The following is a 14,514-nucleotide window of genomic DNA, read 5'->3' as shown; positions in this document are numbered from 1 at the left end:
TCCCGGGTATGGTTCCAGAGTGGTTGCAAGCAGGGGTAAAAATACTTCAGAGGACTTTTAACTTTGAGGCTAGGGGATGGTTGACTTTTGTGTGCAGTCGGCTCAATCCCACTACCCATGATCAGACTAATCCGCTTGCCCGGGCTGTTCTTGTTGCATCTATTATGGCGGGATATCCTATCAACGTGGGCAATGTGATGTCCCGCATCATTTCTGCAGTAGGGGTTGAGCATGACCGGAACTACCCTTTTCCCAGCACCCTCACTATGTATTTCAGGGACCTGGAGGTGGAGAAGAGACCTTTTGACATCAAGGTCAAACCAGTGGCTCCGTTTTCATGGTACAGTCTGAAGGGGTCAGACAACCCCAAGGACAAAAATTACAAGCCACCTGCTTCTGCTCTAATCGGCCAATCTGAAGAGCCGGTTGCGGTAGAGCCCTCAACTAAGCCTTCTTCCATAGTCGCTGACATAACTCCCGGACTTTCCACTACTGCTGGTCCCTCTACTTCAGCTGGCCTGAGGATTCCATCTTCCCGGGACCATCCTATCACTGCCCACCAGCTGATCCAGACACTTCATAGCTTGAACAACTGGATGTCAGTTGCGTCATCCAAGTTGTCCATCTTGACTTCTACCATTGCGGCTCAATCGGCACCGCAGCCAACATAGTTTCCACAGGCCATTGAGGATACATTGAAGAAGATCCTGGAGAACCAGGAAAAGATCATCAGTACCTAGGGTGCCTTGGCTAAGGTAGTAGATTCACATGGCAAGACCCTGAAGGAGCTTGCCAAGGAGCACAAGAAGCTGCACAAAACATGGGCTTCCAAGGAGTCGGTGAAAGAGTTGAGAGCAGATGTGGACAAGCTGATGGCAGAGCAGATGCCTCTTGACTTATTATTCGGGGATCCAGCCCCAACAGCAGCACCAGTAGCAAAGCCACAGCAGGAGTAGACTCAGAGGCTTCCTAGGAAGAAAACGTAGCTCCCTAGTGCAGACGAGGTGGTCATCCGGTTGGTAGACTCGCAGGAGGTCTCCTCCAGTCAGTCATAAGTTGCTCTAGATATTCAGCTTGTACAGGTGCAGGCCCCAGTCCCAGCAGCTGAGCAGCAGGAGACCGAGAACCAGTACGAGGTTCCCGTACATACAGAGGACCCGGGGACCACTCATGTTCCCATGCATACAGACGAGACTTAGGCTGCTCCTATATCCTTTCATCTTGATTTTTGATGCCAATTTGTTTAGTTGGCATTAGGGACAATTCCATCTTTCATTTATGGAGGTGCGCCCTACTTTTTATCCGGATGATTGTATATATTAATTGACTTAGTTTATGTTTCTGTTGATTTTCTATTTGGTCTGTATATAACTTTACATTTAGTTACTTTTATCGCACTTTTTATCTTCTCTTTGGTCTGTATATAAAGTTACATTTTTGTATATATTCATCCCCCATTGTATATTCTAATCCCCTATTGTAAATATTCATTCTATTTTCTATTTTCATACAAATTTTTCATTTTTAGTTTAGTAGATAGGCTCGCAGCCTTTTTGTTTCGTTTTTGGCGTTTTCAATAAGCCCTTGGTTTTCTTAATGCCACGGTTCTTTCCAAGGGTAGAGTATTGTGCGAACCGGGTTGCTCTTCCCGATGATGGATGACGTGACAACCTTCTTAAAGGTTTGAGTCCATTTTTGACTTTTTTTTGGTAGTTTATAGTTAAGGGTACCTCAAGCAAAGCTTCACTTGGGCCTAACACATTTGCCTTTGATCCCATGGTCAAAGACAAGTGTTTGTGTTTAGGATGGTGAAAGTAGTGACCTTGAGACTCTTGTTTTGACCAAACAAACATCATGTGGTCTTTCAGGACTATTGTGTGCTCAATCGTGTCTAAGGTTGTTGTGGGCCTCCGATTCTATGTCTTTAGCAATCCTTGAGTGTGTGTGGTGAGAAATCGAATTGTGAGTCCAAGTCCCGAGCCAATGGTCTAGAACTTGCCCTGAATGTTTGTTGAGGCGAAATTTTGAGTGAAATTTGACTTGAGAAGTGATTATAGGCTCTCCTTGATCCAAATAATAGTCGAACAATTCCATATCCTACCAATGATATAATCCCTAGCTAACCCTTTTGAGCCTTAAACCTTTTTCTTTCAAGAACCAATGCTACAAGCCTATACCCATTCTAAATTATACCCTCTCTTGGCACCCAAATCTTCCCTTGAATAAATGGCAAAAGTCTAAGTTTGGGGGGGAGAGACAAGAAAGGAAACAAAGTGGTAAAAGGTACAAAAGCAAAAGGAAAGGAAGGCGATGAAAAAGAAAGAAAATAAAAAGACAAAAAGAAAGCCCAATGTGCAAAGAATAAAATGGGATTCAAGAAAAACAAAAGTGAAAAAGGTGTAGAAAAAGTAGAAAAAGAAGAAATTCTTTGAATTGCATAAGAAAGAGTGACAATGTGTCTTTCTAACCCCTTGAAAAGAAGTGAAATACTCAAAGAGTCAAAGAGAATTGTGCCAAAATGAATCAAAAGAAGTGCTTAAGGGAAGATGGAACCCATATAGACCAACAACTTTTCCTACCCTGAACCAAAAGCCTTCACATTGACTCCACAAAAGCCTTATATGATCTTGAGTTGGATGACGCTCGCATTTGTGGATACTTACATGAGGGTCAAGCATATGGTACTTAGAGCCGGACTTGTGACCTTTCCTTGAGAGAGACAAGTGAATTCCCATTAACCTTGGTTTGTGTGTTTATACTCTAAAAGGTGAAGTTTGCTTAGGGAGAGTTGAGGATGTGTGAGTTTGGGTTCCACATCGACCAAAGTAATTGAGAGAGTTCTTTGATGTAATGAGTCAATTCTTGATGCTCTTGTTTCACACTTGATCCATAGTTTTTCAAAGTTTAAATTTTGTTAATGATCCATTCATATTGAGGGCAATTGTTAGTCCCAATTGATGCTTGTTGAGGTTACCTTAGGACAACTGGAATTACTTGGATTTTCCTTTAAGGGATGGGTCTTATTTTGTTTGCTTGAGGACAAGCAAAGGTTTAAGTTTGGAGGAGTTGATAAGTTAGGATTTTAACATGTTTTATGCCCCTACTTGCCTATGCTTTGATCATATATTGTTACAAAATAATCCTAAAAGGCTCACAAGTTGTGCTTGATTGCTGGTTTGATCGATAAAGTGATGAAATGTCAAAGATCGGCTCAAAAAGGAGTGAAACCTGCTCAAGTATCAAAGACCAAAAAATCTAAGGAAAGAAGGCCTAGTGTGAACCGCACAAAGTTGAATGCGGCCGCACTAGGTGGTTCAGAGAGTTCGTAAACCAGGCTAAAGGCAATGCGGCCGCGGTACATATCTCGACCTCAATCGAACCAGGTTTGTTTTGAACCTAGCCGCGGCCGCACTAGGTGGTTCGAAGCAACATCCCAATGGCCAAGGCCATCAACGACAATTTAAGTTCGACCTCCGTCGAACCATGACGGGATTCTACTTCGACGACAGTTCGAAGCAACATCCCAATGGCCAAGGCCATCGACGACAATTTAAGTTCGACCTCAGTCGAACCACGGTGGGATTCTACTTCGACGATAGTTCGAAGCAACATCCCAATGGCCAAGGCCATCGACGACAATTTATGTTCGACCTCAGTCGAACCACGATGGTATTCTACTTCGACGACAGTTCGAAGCAACATCCCAATGGCCAAGGCCGTCGACGATAATTTAAGTTTGACCTCAGTCGAACCACAATGGGATTCTACTTTGACGACAGTTTGAAGCAACATCCCAATGGCCAAGGCCATCGACGACAATTTAAGTTCGACCTCAGTCGAACCACGACGGGATTCTACTTCGACGACAGTTTAAAGCAACATTCCAATGGCCAAGGCCATCGGCGACAATTTAAGTTTGACCTCAGTCGAACCACGATGGGATTCTACTTCGATGACAGTTCGAAGCAACATCCCAATGGCCAAGGCCATCGACGACAATTTAAGTTCGCCCTCAGCCGAACCACGACGGGATTCTACTTCGACGACAGTTTGAACCAACATCCCAATGGCCAAGGCCATCGACGACAATTTAAGTTCGACCTCAGTTGAACCACGACGGGATTCTACTTCGACGACAGTTCGAAGCAACATCCCAATGGCCAAGGCCATCGACGACAATTTAAGTTCGACCTTAGTCGAACCACGATGGAATTCTAATTCGACGACAGTTCGAAGCAACATCCCAATGGCCAAGGCGATCGACTACAATTTAAGTTCGACCACAGTCAAACCACGACGGGATTCTACTTCGATGACAGTTTGAAGCAACATACCAATGGCCAAGGCCATCGATGAAAATATCAGTTCAACCTCGTTCGAACCACGATGGGATTCTACTTCGACGACAGTCGAAACGACATCCCAATAGCCAAGGGCGTCAATATCATGTGCGATAAATGCAAAGAAAAAAAAAACAAATGAACAAACAAGTCGATGAAGGTAAATTTTACATTACAGCAAAATATCATTTACATTCGCCCTTACAAATAGGCCCAAGTACGACCCGTGCAAAAATTCCTAAATAAAAGTAAATACAAACCAAGACTACACATCATCCCCAGTGGGGTAAGTGTCTTTATACCACGAATCTAGAGCAAGGTGATTCGTGTCATCAAAATTGATGCCTTCCCCGTCAGGTGTGAGGGGGTTGTACCCGCATGACTCACAAACTGCACGAGCTTTGGCGTGTACAGCCTGAACCTCTACCTCTGTAGCTCTACCCTCGGAATGAAAAGCCTTATACCTGTCAAGCCGAGCCTCCGCATGGACCCACAACTCGTACAAATGGCGGGGCACGCCCGGATCAGCTAAGGCACGAGACATAGAAGGCTGAGAACGTCGACTTGTCTCCTCCGCCCTCAGCGAGGCCATTTGTCCCTTCAATGTGGCCAACTCCACCTCCAGCTCCTTGACACGCCCTTTGAGCCCTGCAACTTGACGACCAGAGGCTTCCCTCTCCCCAGTCAGTTCCGACCTGGAAATACGGAGGGCATCCTCCAAAGATACCGAGTCACAAATAGTTGCCGCTAGCTTATCGGCGTCGACGTTCAGCTCGCCCTTGAGCCCCTCAATATCCGTTACCTTAACACTCAACTCGGCGGTCAAATCGGCTACCTTTAACTGTAAGTCGGCATTCTCAGCCGTCACCCCTAGCTCAATTCGAACTCGTCCTACTTCACCTTAAGGGAGGCCTCCAATTCACTATTACGGGCGACCGCCTTCACAAGCTCCTCATCCCTCTCCTTCAACTCCTCTATATTGCTCTCCAATTGGTCCTCTCGTTGCTTGATCCTCTCACGAAACACCTGGAACTCAGGATCCTGATGATAGATGTCGGACATCACCCGATGCTTAGCACTATACTGCTGATACTTGGACGACATCTTCTCGTAAAGGTCCATTTTTTTTCTCTCACGACGCTCTCTCTCCACCTTCAGGACGAGGGTCTGACCAAAAAGAAGGACAAAAATTAGAAGCAAAATGCAAAACGACGATTATCGCACCAATCCAACGACAAAAAGAGAAGGAAAGGCACCTACCTGCAGGGCCATACCAGTGACCTTCTGAGATAACTCCACGTCGCTCATTGCTCCAAGCATCTTGCTTTCAGGAGCGGCACAGAGAGAATCAAGGGCCGACACCACCTGCTCGCTATTCATCAGCAAGTTGTAGTTACCCGGGGCTACCACATGACGGTCAGACCCGTCCATCCTAACCTCTACATGGGTATGGCGACCCACAAATTCATTAACATCCTCTAGGTCGATATCCGAACCCGAGCCGTCACCCTCGACACGAGGCCCTCCGACATTAGACGATGCACCACCCTCAACGGAGCGTACTGAACCGGCTCCCGGGCCAACTCCCTCCACTTAGGGGGATCTCCCTGATAAAATGGCATCGGCCATAAATACGAGCACCAGGGCTGTCCGGGACGCCCTGCTGCCATCGGCGTCCGTATCCACGCCCTTCCCCAGTTCTATCCTCCTCCTTTTCCTCTCCAACGGCTCATCCCCATTAGACGATCCATCCAAAAGATGTGACGATGGTACCGAAGAAGCCTCCTCCCTTGTGGCCACAGTTCGAGATGAATCTCCCAGTTGAATAAGTTGAGGACGACCCTCCCGAACAGACTCGTACAAGATAAATCGTGTGTCCGCAGTAGCGACGACTTGTCTAAAGGTGGGAACTAGCACCTTCCATCTAGAATCTCCCCGACCTGTCATCACAAAGGGTCGTAGTATTAAGCGAGGTCGCATGGCCAAAAAGGCAGTGAGTCAAATATTTACCTGAGGAAACCCTAGGGCCATAACGCTGCACGAAGGGGGGCCAAGTTCAATTTTCCGCTGCATGATGCAATAGGCGGGCTACCTAATCCTTGATACCCGCAATAGGGTGAGGTGGATGGCCCATAGATGCAAAACGGTGAGTAAGTAAAAGTTACAATAATTATAGAAGAGAGGGGAACATAACGAACGACGACATTTACGGGTTCCGTTCCATCGCTCCGGAAATCTGGCGAAGTCAGAAACGACATGTTCGGTCTTGATAAAGAAATACTTGTGCCAAAACTTACGGTTCGCCCAGTCGTCCATCCCGACCACCAGCCCTTTCGTATCACGAAGTCTCAAATGAAACATGGTACCCCTGAGGAAGCCAGGCGTGAATAGGTGCAAAAGAAGATGGACAGAGACGCTACACTCCGCCAACTCTGCATACTTAGTCAATAGTAGAAGTACCTTAAGCGTGTACGACGAAAGCTGTGCTGGGAAAACCTGGTAAAATCTAGAGAATTCCTCCACTAAGGGAAGAGAGGAAGGGTGTAGCCGATCATGAAAGGATACTCGTAGAAAGAACAGTACTCAAGTCTGTGGACATCAACGTAATCTTTCCCCGCCGGAATCATCTCTACATGGGCGGGAATACCATACTTTATACGGAGGGCATCAAGATGAACCTGCTCCATCTAAGAAAATACGGGGTTTGGAGTAGGAGGTGGATCTTTGAGGAAATCACTCCAAGACAAGGGATGCCTCGGTAGTAGCTCCTCTACCGTAAGAGGGCTGTCACCCTCTTCTACCACCACTTCTCCGCTGCCGGAAAGAGGCACTGTGGATGATGGGGTGACTTCAGGAACCTCTTCGCTAGCACGACGAGACCTCGGCATAGTATCGTTTAAAGGAGTAGCAACACAAAGGGAGTAAAAAAGAAGAAACTTCCGGTGAAGAACGAAAATGGAAGCAGGAGGATATAAGAGCAAATGAAGAAGACTGAGAGACTATCAAGAGAGAAATGGCTAAATTTTTTCAAAAAATCAAACCCCTCATCTATTTATAGGGTTGGGTGGCGCCAGAACCGAGGCGGCATGCCTCAGATCGGCGCAATAATCAAAGCGCCAAGCCGTCAGCCCTTGCCTCGAAAATCCGCGTAATGATGACGCACGTAAAGCTGACATCACCCCCGGGTAGCGTGTACTCTTTGGGGCTTCGCTGAATATGATAGCCACCTCTCGTTGGCCACGTCGTAACGTTCCAACGGGTCAAATCTCTCCTAAAGAAGGCATATCGTTCGCTCATCGAGGACGCACCCGATCGCAACCCCGACGAGCAGAGGGACTAACTGTATCGGTCTGAATTGACTGACCACGACCTACAGTGAGCATAACAAACGACCGAGCATCCGCGAGTCGACGCCCAGAGGGATACGACCTTGTGGTAAAAGAAGGAACAATACGACCTCGGCAGTAGAGTAAGCCCATTAGGAGATATGGAGAATATTCCTCAAAAGATTTTTGACATGTTGTTTCTACGGTTGGAAGGAATTCCTCAGTATATAAGAGGGATGAGAGTCTTGTAACAGGTCATGAACACTTTGTAAAGCTCACCAACCTTGAAAGAAAAGAAAGTTTACAACTCTCTTCCCTATTGTTATCATCCTAGAGTTTATTATCTTCAGCTACGATTTACCCCTTCATCTTTGATTGATTTGTTCAAAAAAGATTTTAATATCTTTTGAGTCAAACAACTATTATGATAGGTGATTTCTAAGTGGGCGTTTGGACATAAGAATTATAAAATTTCGAAAAAAGTGGAAAAAATTTAAGTGAAAATGCTATTTAAAAATTAGAGTTGTATTTGGACACGAATATAATTTTGGGATGTTTTTGAATTTTTGTGAATGATCTGAAGTGAAAATTTTGAAAAATATTTTTTTTTAAATTTATCTTCAAGTGAAAATTAAAAATTTTGTGGTCAAACACTGATTTAAAAAAAAATGTAATGTTTTGGAAAAGAATAATTTTTTTAATGGCCAAACGGCCTTAAATATACCAAAGTAAGTAGTTTCAAGAACGCAAATATAATTGAGTCGAAGAGAATAATGATGTGTGCGAGAAATGGATGAGAAGGGCGTGGGATTAAGGAGATATCAACGTAATCACTAACTTTCGGCAAAGGACTTTTAAATTGGTTTTAAAATGTCAGGTTTTTTGTACTTAAGTCGTTAACATGAAAGTCAACCAACAAAACGGTTGTCTGTGGGAGGGCGGTGGAATCGGCACGAACCGGTCACTTCATCATTTTTCTCCCTATTTTTTCTGAGGTTCCATCAACACGTGGGACCCCACCACCAAAAAAGAAGCTAATTTTCTCTTTGCTTTGTCCACAAAATATCCTAACTCCCTTAATCAGATTCACTTGTGCAAATATCTCCCGGTGTTGAAACGAAAGAAACAATGGGTGAAGTTGAAACCTAAGAAAAGGAAAGTATGAAAACAGGTACTAATATCTATTATTAGTATGGAAATGAGGAACGTACGACTACCTACTAACCTCCTCTTATAATTTTTGACCTCTACGCCCTCCCATCAAGTGTTCCCATTACTTCTTCGGTCTATTTCTACTTCTCCTAAGATCCACCATAGCCAACCTATCACACTTCTTCACTGGGGCATCTGGACCTCTTCTCTTCACATGTTTGAACCATCTCAACCTCGGTTTTCGCATCTTGTCCAGCATGGAGGCCACTCTCACGTTGTCTGAGATATCTTCTTTCCTAATCTTATCTCTCCTAGTATGCTCACACGTTCATCTCAACATCCTCATTTCCGCTATTTTCATCTTCTGGACATATGAATTCTTGACTGACCAATATTTCCACCCAAACTACATAATTGATCTAACAAGCACTTTTTAAAACTTATATTTAAGTCTTGGTGACACATTCGTGTCAACCAGCTGAGCCCTTTTGACATGCAATATTTGCAAGTTAAAGTACTTGTTCAAAAGTTTGTTTATTATTTGACATTTAAAATAGAAAATTTAAAAAATTTAAAAAAAATTAGCAGTATTTTAAATAAAATAATAGTTTTTTCTTCACTATATTTTAAAAAATTTATGTGAAATTTGTATTCAGTGCAACTTTTTTTCAGCTTTCACATCAAATACTGAATTTTTTCAGCTTTAACCAAATATTGTTCAAACGAGGAACTTGAGCAAAGCAATTGTCTGCCACACATTATTGTTTCTAATTGTTTGATATACTTTTGGCAGTGGAAAAGTTAAAATGTGTGGATTTGGTATTAGTGTTAAATAGACAAATTTTGTGACTAAAAATTATGACATCCGCAATACCTTTGACTACGCTGCTCAGTTGAATTTTCTTAATTTCCTTTAAATTACAAAAAAATAAAAATAGTCCTAAGTTTTGTCTCCATAATAATTGAATGAGCTAACTGAATATTAAAGTAGCCCTAAATAATGAAATTGTGAGACAATCTAACATAAGAAGAGGGCTTCACTTCTGCGATTACAACTTGCTACAACCCGCCACTCCTGATTGACAGGGTACTGTAATTTGTCGTTTCCTCTAGGGAAACAAATATTTCACGAAAAATATGTATTTTTGATAAATATTTGGTTGGTGTATGGATATAGAAAAAAATATATTAAATGTTAATAATACTATTAGCAAATCAAAGAGTTTTTAATGAAACTATCAAGTAGTAGAGATTAATAATAAGTGTAGTACGTTAAATATTAAGATAGTCGTATGAAAATTAAAATAACTTCCGTCCATAAAAATGGAAAGTCATTTTTCACCTTTTGATGAAAAATATTTCCAGATGACTCCCATTATACCAAGGTAAACAAATATAGAATGGTAAATGTTGGGAATAAACCCCCACAAAAATAATATTCACGATAATGAAAGCGGAATAATAATGTAGCACCGAGATACGGTAATTAACAAGAATAAAAGAGTAACAACGACACCAAGATTTTACGTGGAAAACCCTTTTAATAAGGGAAATACCACGGCCCCGAGAGGAGCAACTGATATCACTATAGTAAGGAATTTTACAATTTGTAGGTCCGAGTAAAATACTCCAAAGACCACTACAACACTCAAAAGAAATAACCCTCTTTTGATATTCTCACCTCACTACAATATCGCTCACTCTCTATTTTACTCACAAACTATTTTCTTATACCCTGTCTGTGAAACCTCACTCTTTCTTTCTCTCTTTGTTGGTGTAGACACCTGATTTTTGACCCTCCCCGAGAATTTTCACGTTTTTAGCGTGAATATATGAAATTGGGTCTAATATAGCCATTTTAACTATTTTTATTTTATTTCGTTGCAAAAAGAAAAATTACAAAAAAATATATATATAAATTTTAGTTTATGTATTTCTCATAAACTTGAAAAATACAAAAAATTGCACTTTATTTTTGTACTTTATATAATTTCGAAAATAACCAAAAATATAGTTCTATTAATGTTTTGTAGTCATTTTAATTTTTGAAAAATACAAAAAATATTACTTTATATTTTATCCTTATATAAAAACGAAAATTACAAAAAAATAGTTTTATTAATATTTTGTAGCTATTTTAAATCTTGAAAAATATACTTAAAAAGATATAGTTTTGTTTAAATATTAGTCTTATTTTTGTTAGTTATTTTGCTTACATAGGACTAGTTGAGCAACGTCGTGTTCATATTTCTCGGGTCCGAGAAAAAGAATAATATTCGGGTTCAAACTACCCGCTTTTAGGCCTAATTTTCGGGCCTAACCCATAAAAATCCGAGTCCACCACACGTGGGGAACACGGACGGAACACGACGCACGGGGAACCCCACCACGCGTGGGGGACACAAGCCTCGAACCCCACCACGCGTGGGGCTCATTTCCCTGGGCAAAGCCATGTCAAATACACGGACAAACATTTTTGAAAAGGGGGATTTTGAAATTTTTGGAAAAAGGACTATTCATCTCCTTCCTCCTTTAGAAAAAACAGAAGAAAAACCTGTAGCAACCCTACTGAAAAACCTTCACTCCCTCACGTCCGAAATGAAAAACAAAAAGCACTATTCATTCGTCTTCCTCAAGGAGAACCAACAGAAACCCTAACGGACTACTGTACATTCTTCGTCCTCACCAAAAAAAAAAAACCTAAAAAGCCCTACTGTCCACCTCCGTGAAACCATCCACAACCGCCCCCAACCAGCAAACCTACCACCAAACGACCACTCATTCTTCCTCCGTGAATCCGCCATTATCGCCGCTACCAGCTCCCTCCACCTCGTCCAGCTCCGCCAGTCCAGCACCCAAAACCCTACGAGCCCCACTCCTTCTCCTCCAATCTCCATCGACGACCAAACGACCCAGCTCCCGCTCTACCGTGAAACCACCATAACCAAACAGAAACCAGTCGCAAACCCCCCCCTAACGCCTGAACACCAACGGACTACCCCGACCGGAGCTGCTCTACCATTTTCAGCTTCGCTGCATTTCCGAGCAGCTGTTTCTGCATGCTTTCGCCGTCGTCGCACCCCCCCGTCGTCACTGCCCAAGGTGACCATCCAGTCGCACCCCCACGTCCAAACGACTGCCTGCAACGTCCAGCCATGAATGACCTTTCCCCCTCGACATGACTGACCAAGAAAACACACATACGCACAAGCTGAAACCTAACGAAAACGTTCAACAAAACAGCCCAGAAGTTCTGTCCGGGATGAGTTCCGTCGAGGTCGACTTTGGTTCGTCGAGGTCCGGTAAGTCGAGGTTGTTGCTTTCCATTTTTGGCGAGTTCGAATGTTGGAACTCGATGTTGCTGTTAAACGTGAGTATTCATGTTATTTTGTTGTCTCGGTGTGTTCTTTGCTTCCATGTCTTGTCTCGGTAAATTTGAGTAATAGTAGTACATTTGCCGTATTTGAAGTTTATCTCGTCATGTTAGTTTATCGCTGATTGTTAATGTTATGTTCTGTTGTTAGTTTTATATTTTTGTTTATCACTAATTGTCAGATGTTTGCCATTTATTGTTAGATTATTAGCTTATATTTCATTAAACTAGATTAAGAGGAAAAAGAATGATAGTTTATAAATAACGTCAAATTAGTGATTTGTGGCAATATTGTTGGTTTGCATGTAATTAGATTAAAGGAACCGGGGGTGCATCTCATGTGACCCGGCTCCAATTTGGAACATAGTTAAATAGAACTTGTCGTGAACCACTAGTGCGTTACGTATAGCATGGCTTGCAATATATTTTAATAACTTTGAATTAACTCTTTAAATAGATAAAGTAAAAATGTAGTAACTTTAAGTTTACCCTTTTTTTAAAAAGAAAATATAAAAAAAAATAATAATAAAAATGAGACGAGCCTCATCAAATGAAAACGCACAGATTGCGGGGCCCTCACAAAATATATGTATTAAACACTTAGATTCCGGGACGGGCCGATTAGCAAATTTCACGGCCCGACCCAAAATAATAATGCGCTAGTTGCTTTAGGCGCGCCTTTAATAATTTATCCTCCCTAACTCGGGTGCACATTTATGTGACCCAAATCCAAATCTCAGCGGAGTTGAAATGTGTCTCTAAATCGCGGGTACATTGATTGTAACGTGGTTCGAGATGCATGTCCACGACGTTGCAAATTCCTTTAAAAAATAAGAAGGAGATGAGCCTCGCCGAATAAAAATACGAATTGCGGGGCCCTCAGTAAATACTTGTTTTAAATTACTCAGAATTCAGGAGGGCCGTTTAGCGAATTTCACGGCCTTCCCGGAATAATAACGCGATAGTCTCTTTAGGCGCGTGTTTAATAATTTACTTTCTTAAACATGGGTGTGCATTTCATGCGACCCAAATCCAAATCTCAAAACATCAAATAAAATGTGTTCCGGATTATGGGTGCATTTCATGTGACGCAGTCCAAAGACATGTTTTAAATGATGTTCACATTCTTTTAAAATAATAATTATAAAAGCGGTAAAAAGTTAAAATTTGCACATAAGTTCATATTTGTATAAAATCAGATAATCAAGCCGAATATAACAGTTGAGCGACCGTGCTAGAACCACGGAACTCGGGAATGCCTAACACCTTCTCCCGGGTTAACAGAATTCCTTATCCAGATTTCTGGTACGCAGACTGTAATATGGAGTCAATCTTTTCCTCGATTCGGGATTAAAATTGGTGACTTGGGACACCCTAAATCTCCCAAGTGGCGACTCTGAAATAAATAAACCAATCCCGTTTCGATTGTCCTTTAAGTGGAAAAAACTCCCTTGTACCATCTCGGGTACTCACTCTTTCTTTCTCTCTTTGTTGGTGTGAAGAAATGAGAGTTGAAGCTCTCCTTTTATAGCCAAAGCTTCACCCTCTAAAGCCTACAATATTTGACAATTTACACACACTTTTCACAATTCAACAAAGTTGGCTACCAAACCAAAGAAATTCAACAAGGTTGGCTACCAAACCAAACTAATTCAACAAGGTTGGCTACCAACCAAACCAAGTCAACAAGGTTGGCTACCAAACCAAAGAAAACTCTTATTAGGCACATGCCTAATACTTCTTCAATGAGATGGACATCATCAATCTCCCCCTCCAGTCTCATTCATCTAGAGGAGGTAGCACTGTCTTCTAGTTTGAGTGCATGCCGACAAGTTCTTTGCATAGCTCGAACTTGTTCCTTGGTACCACCTTGGTCAGCATATCTGCGGGATTCTCACTTGTAGAAATCTTCAAGACTTTTAGAGATTCATCATCTACCATTTCTCGAATCCAATGATATCTCACATCAATGTGTTTGGTCCTTGCATGGTACATAGAGTTCTTGCTAAGGTCTATTGCACTTTGACTGTCACAATAGACGACATACTCCTTCTGATGCAATCCAAGCTCTTGAAGGAATCGCTTGAGCCATATCATCTCCTTGCCAGTTTCTGTAGCGGCAATGTACTCTGCTTCAGTTGTTGAAAGTGCAACGCACTTCTGCAACTTAGACTGCCATGATATAGCTCCCCTTGAAAATGTAAACAAATATCCAGTAATGGATTTTCTGTTGTCAATGTCACCTGCCATATCAGCATCTGTATAGCCCTTCAAGATTGGATCAGATCCTCCAAAGCACAAACAATCTCCCGTGGTACCTCTC

General features: G+C 42.2%; 1 protein-coding gene across 1 annotated transcript; it reads right to left on the bottom strand.

The window, feature by feature from the left end:
- Positions 1-4,605: 4,605 nt before the first annotated feature.
- LOC138873005 (structural maintenance of chromosomes protein 4-like) lies at positions 4,606-5,771 on the bottom strand. The gene is made up of 3 exons (XM_070151430.1): positions 5,601-5,771; positions 5,241-5,507; positions 4,606-5,181 (listed from the first exon to the last, which is right to left on the bottom strand). The coding sequence occupies exons 1-3, from the start codon at positions 5,769-5,771 to the stop codon at positions 4,606-4,608; spliced, it is 1,014 nt and encodes a 337-aa protein (XP_070007531.1).
- Positions 5,772-14,514: the final 8,743 nt, after the last annotated feature.

The sequence above is a fragment of the Nicotiana sylvestris genome, chromosome 7 (genome assembly GCF_000393655.2).
Source record: "Nicotiana sylvestris chromosome 7, ASM39365v2, whole genome shotgun sequence".
NCBI classification, from domain to species: Eukaryota; Viridiplantae; Streptophyta; class Magnoliopsida; order Solanales; family Solanaceae; genus Nicotiana; species Nicotiana sylvestris.
The sequence above is the reverse complement of the archived record's forward strand: the minus strand, read 5'-3'. Positions and strand labels throughout refer to the sequence as shown.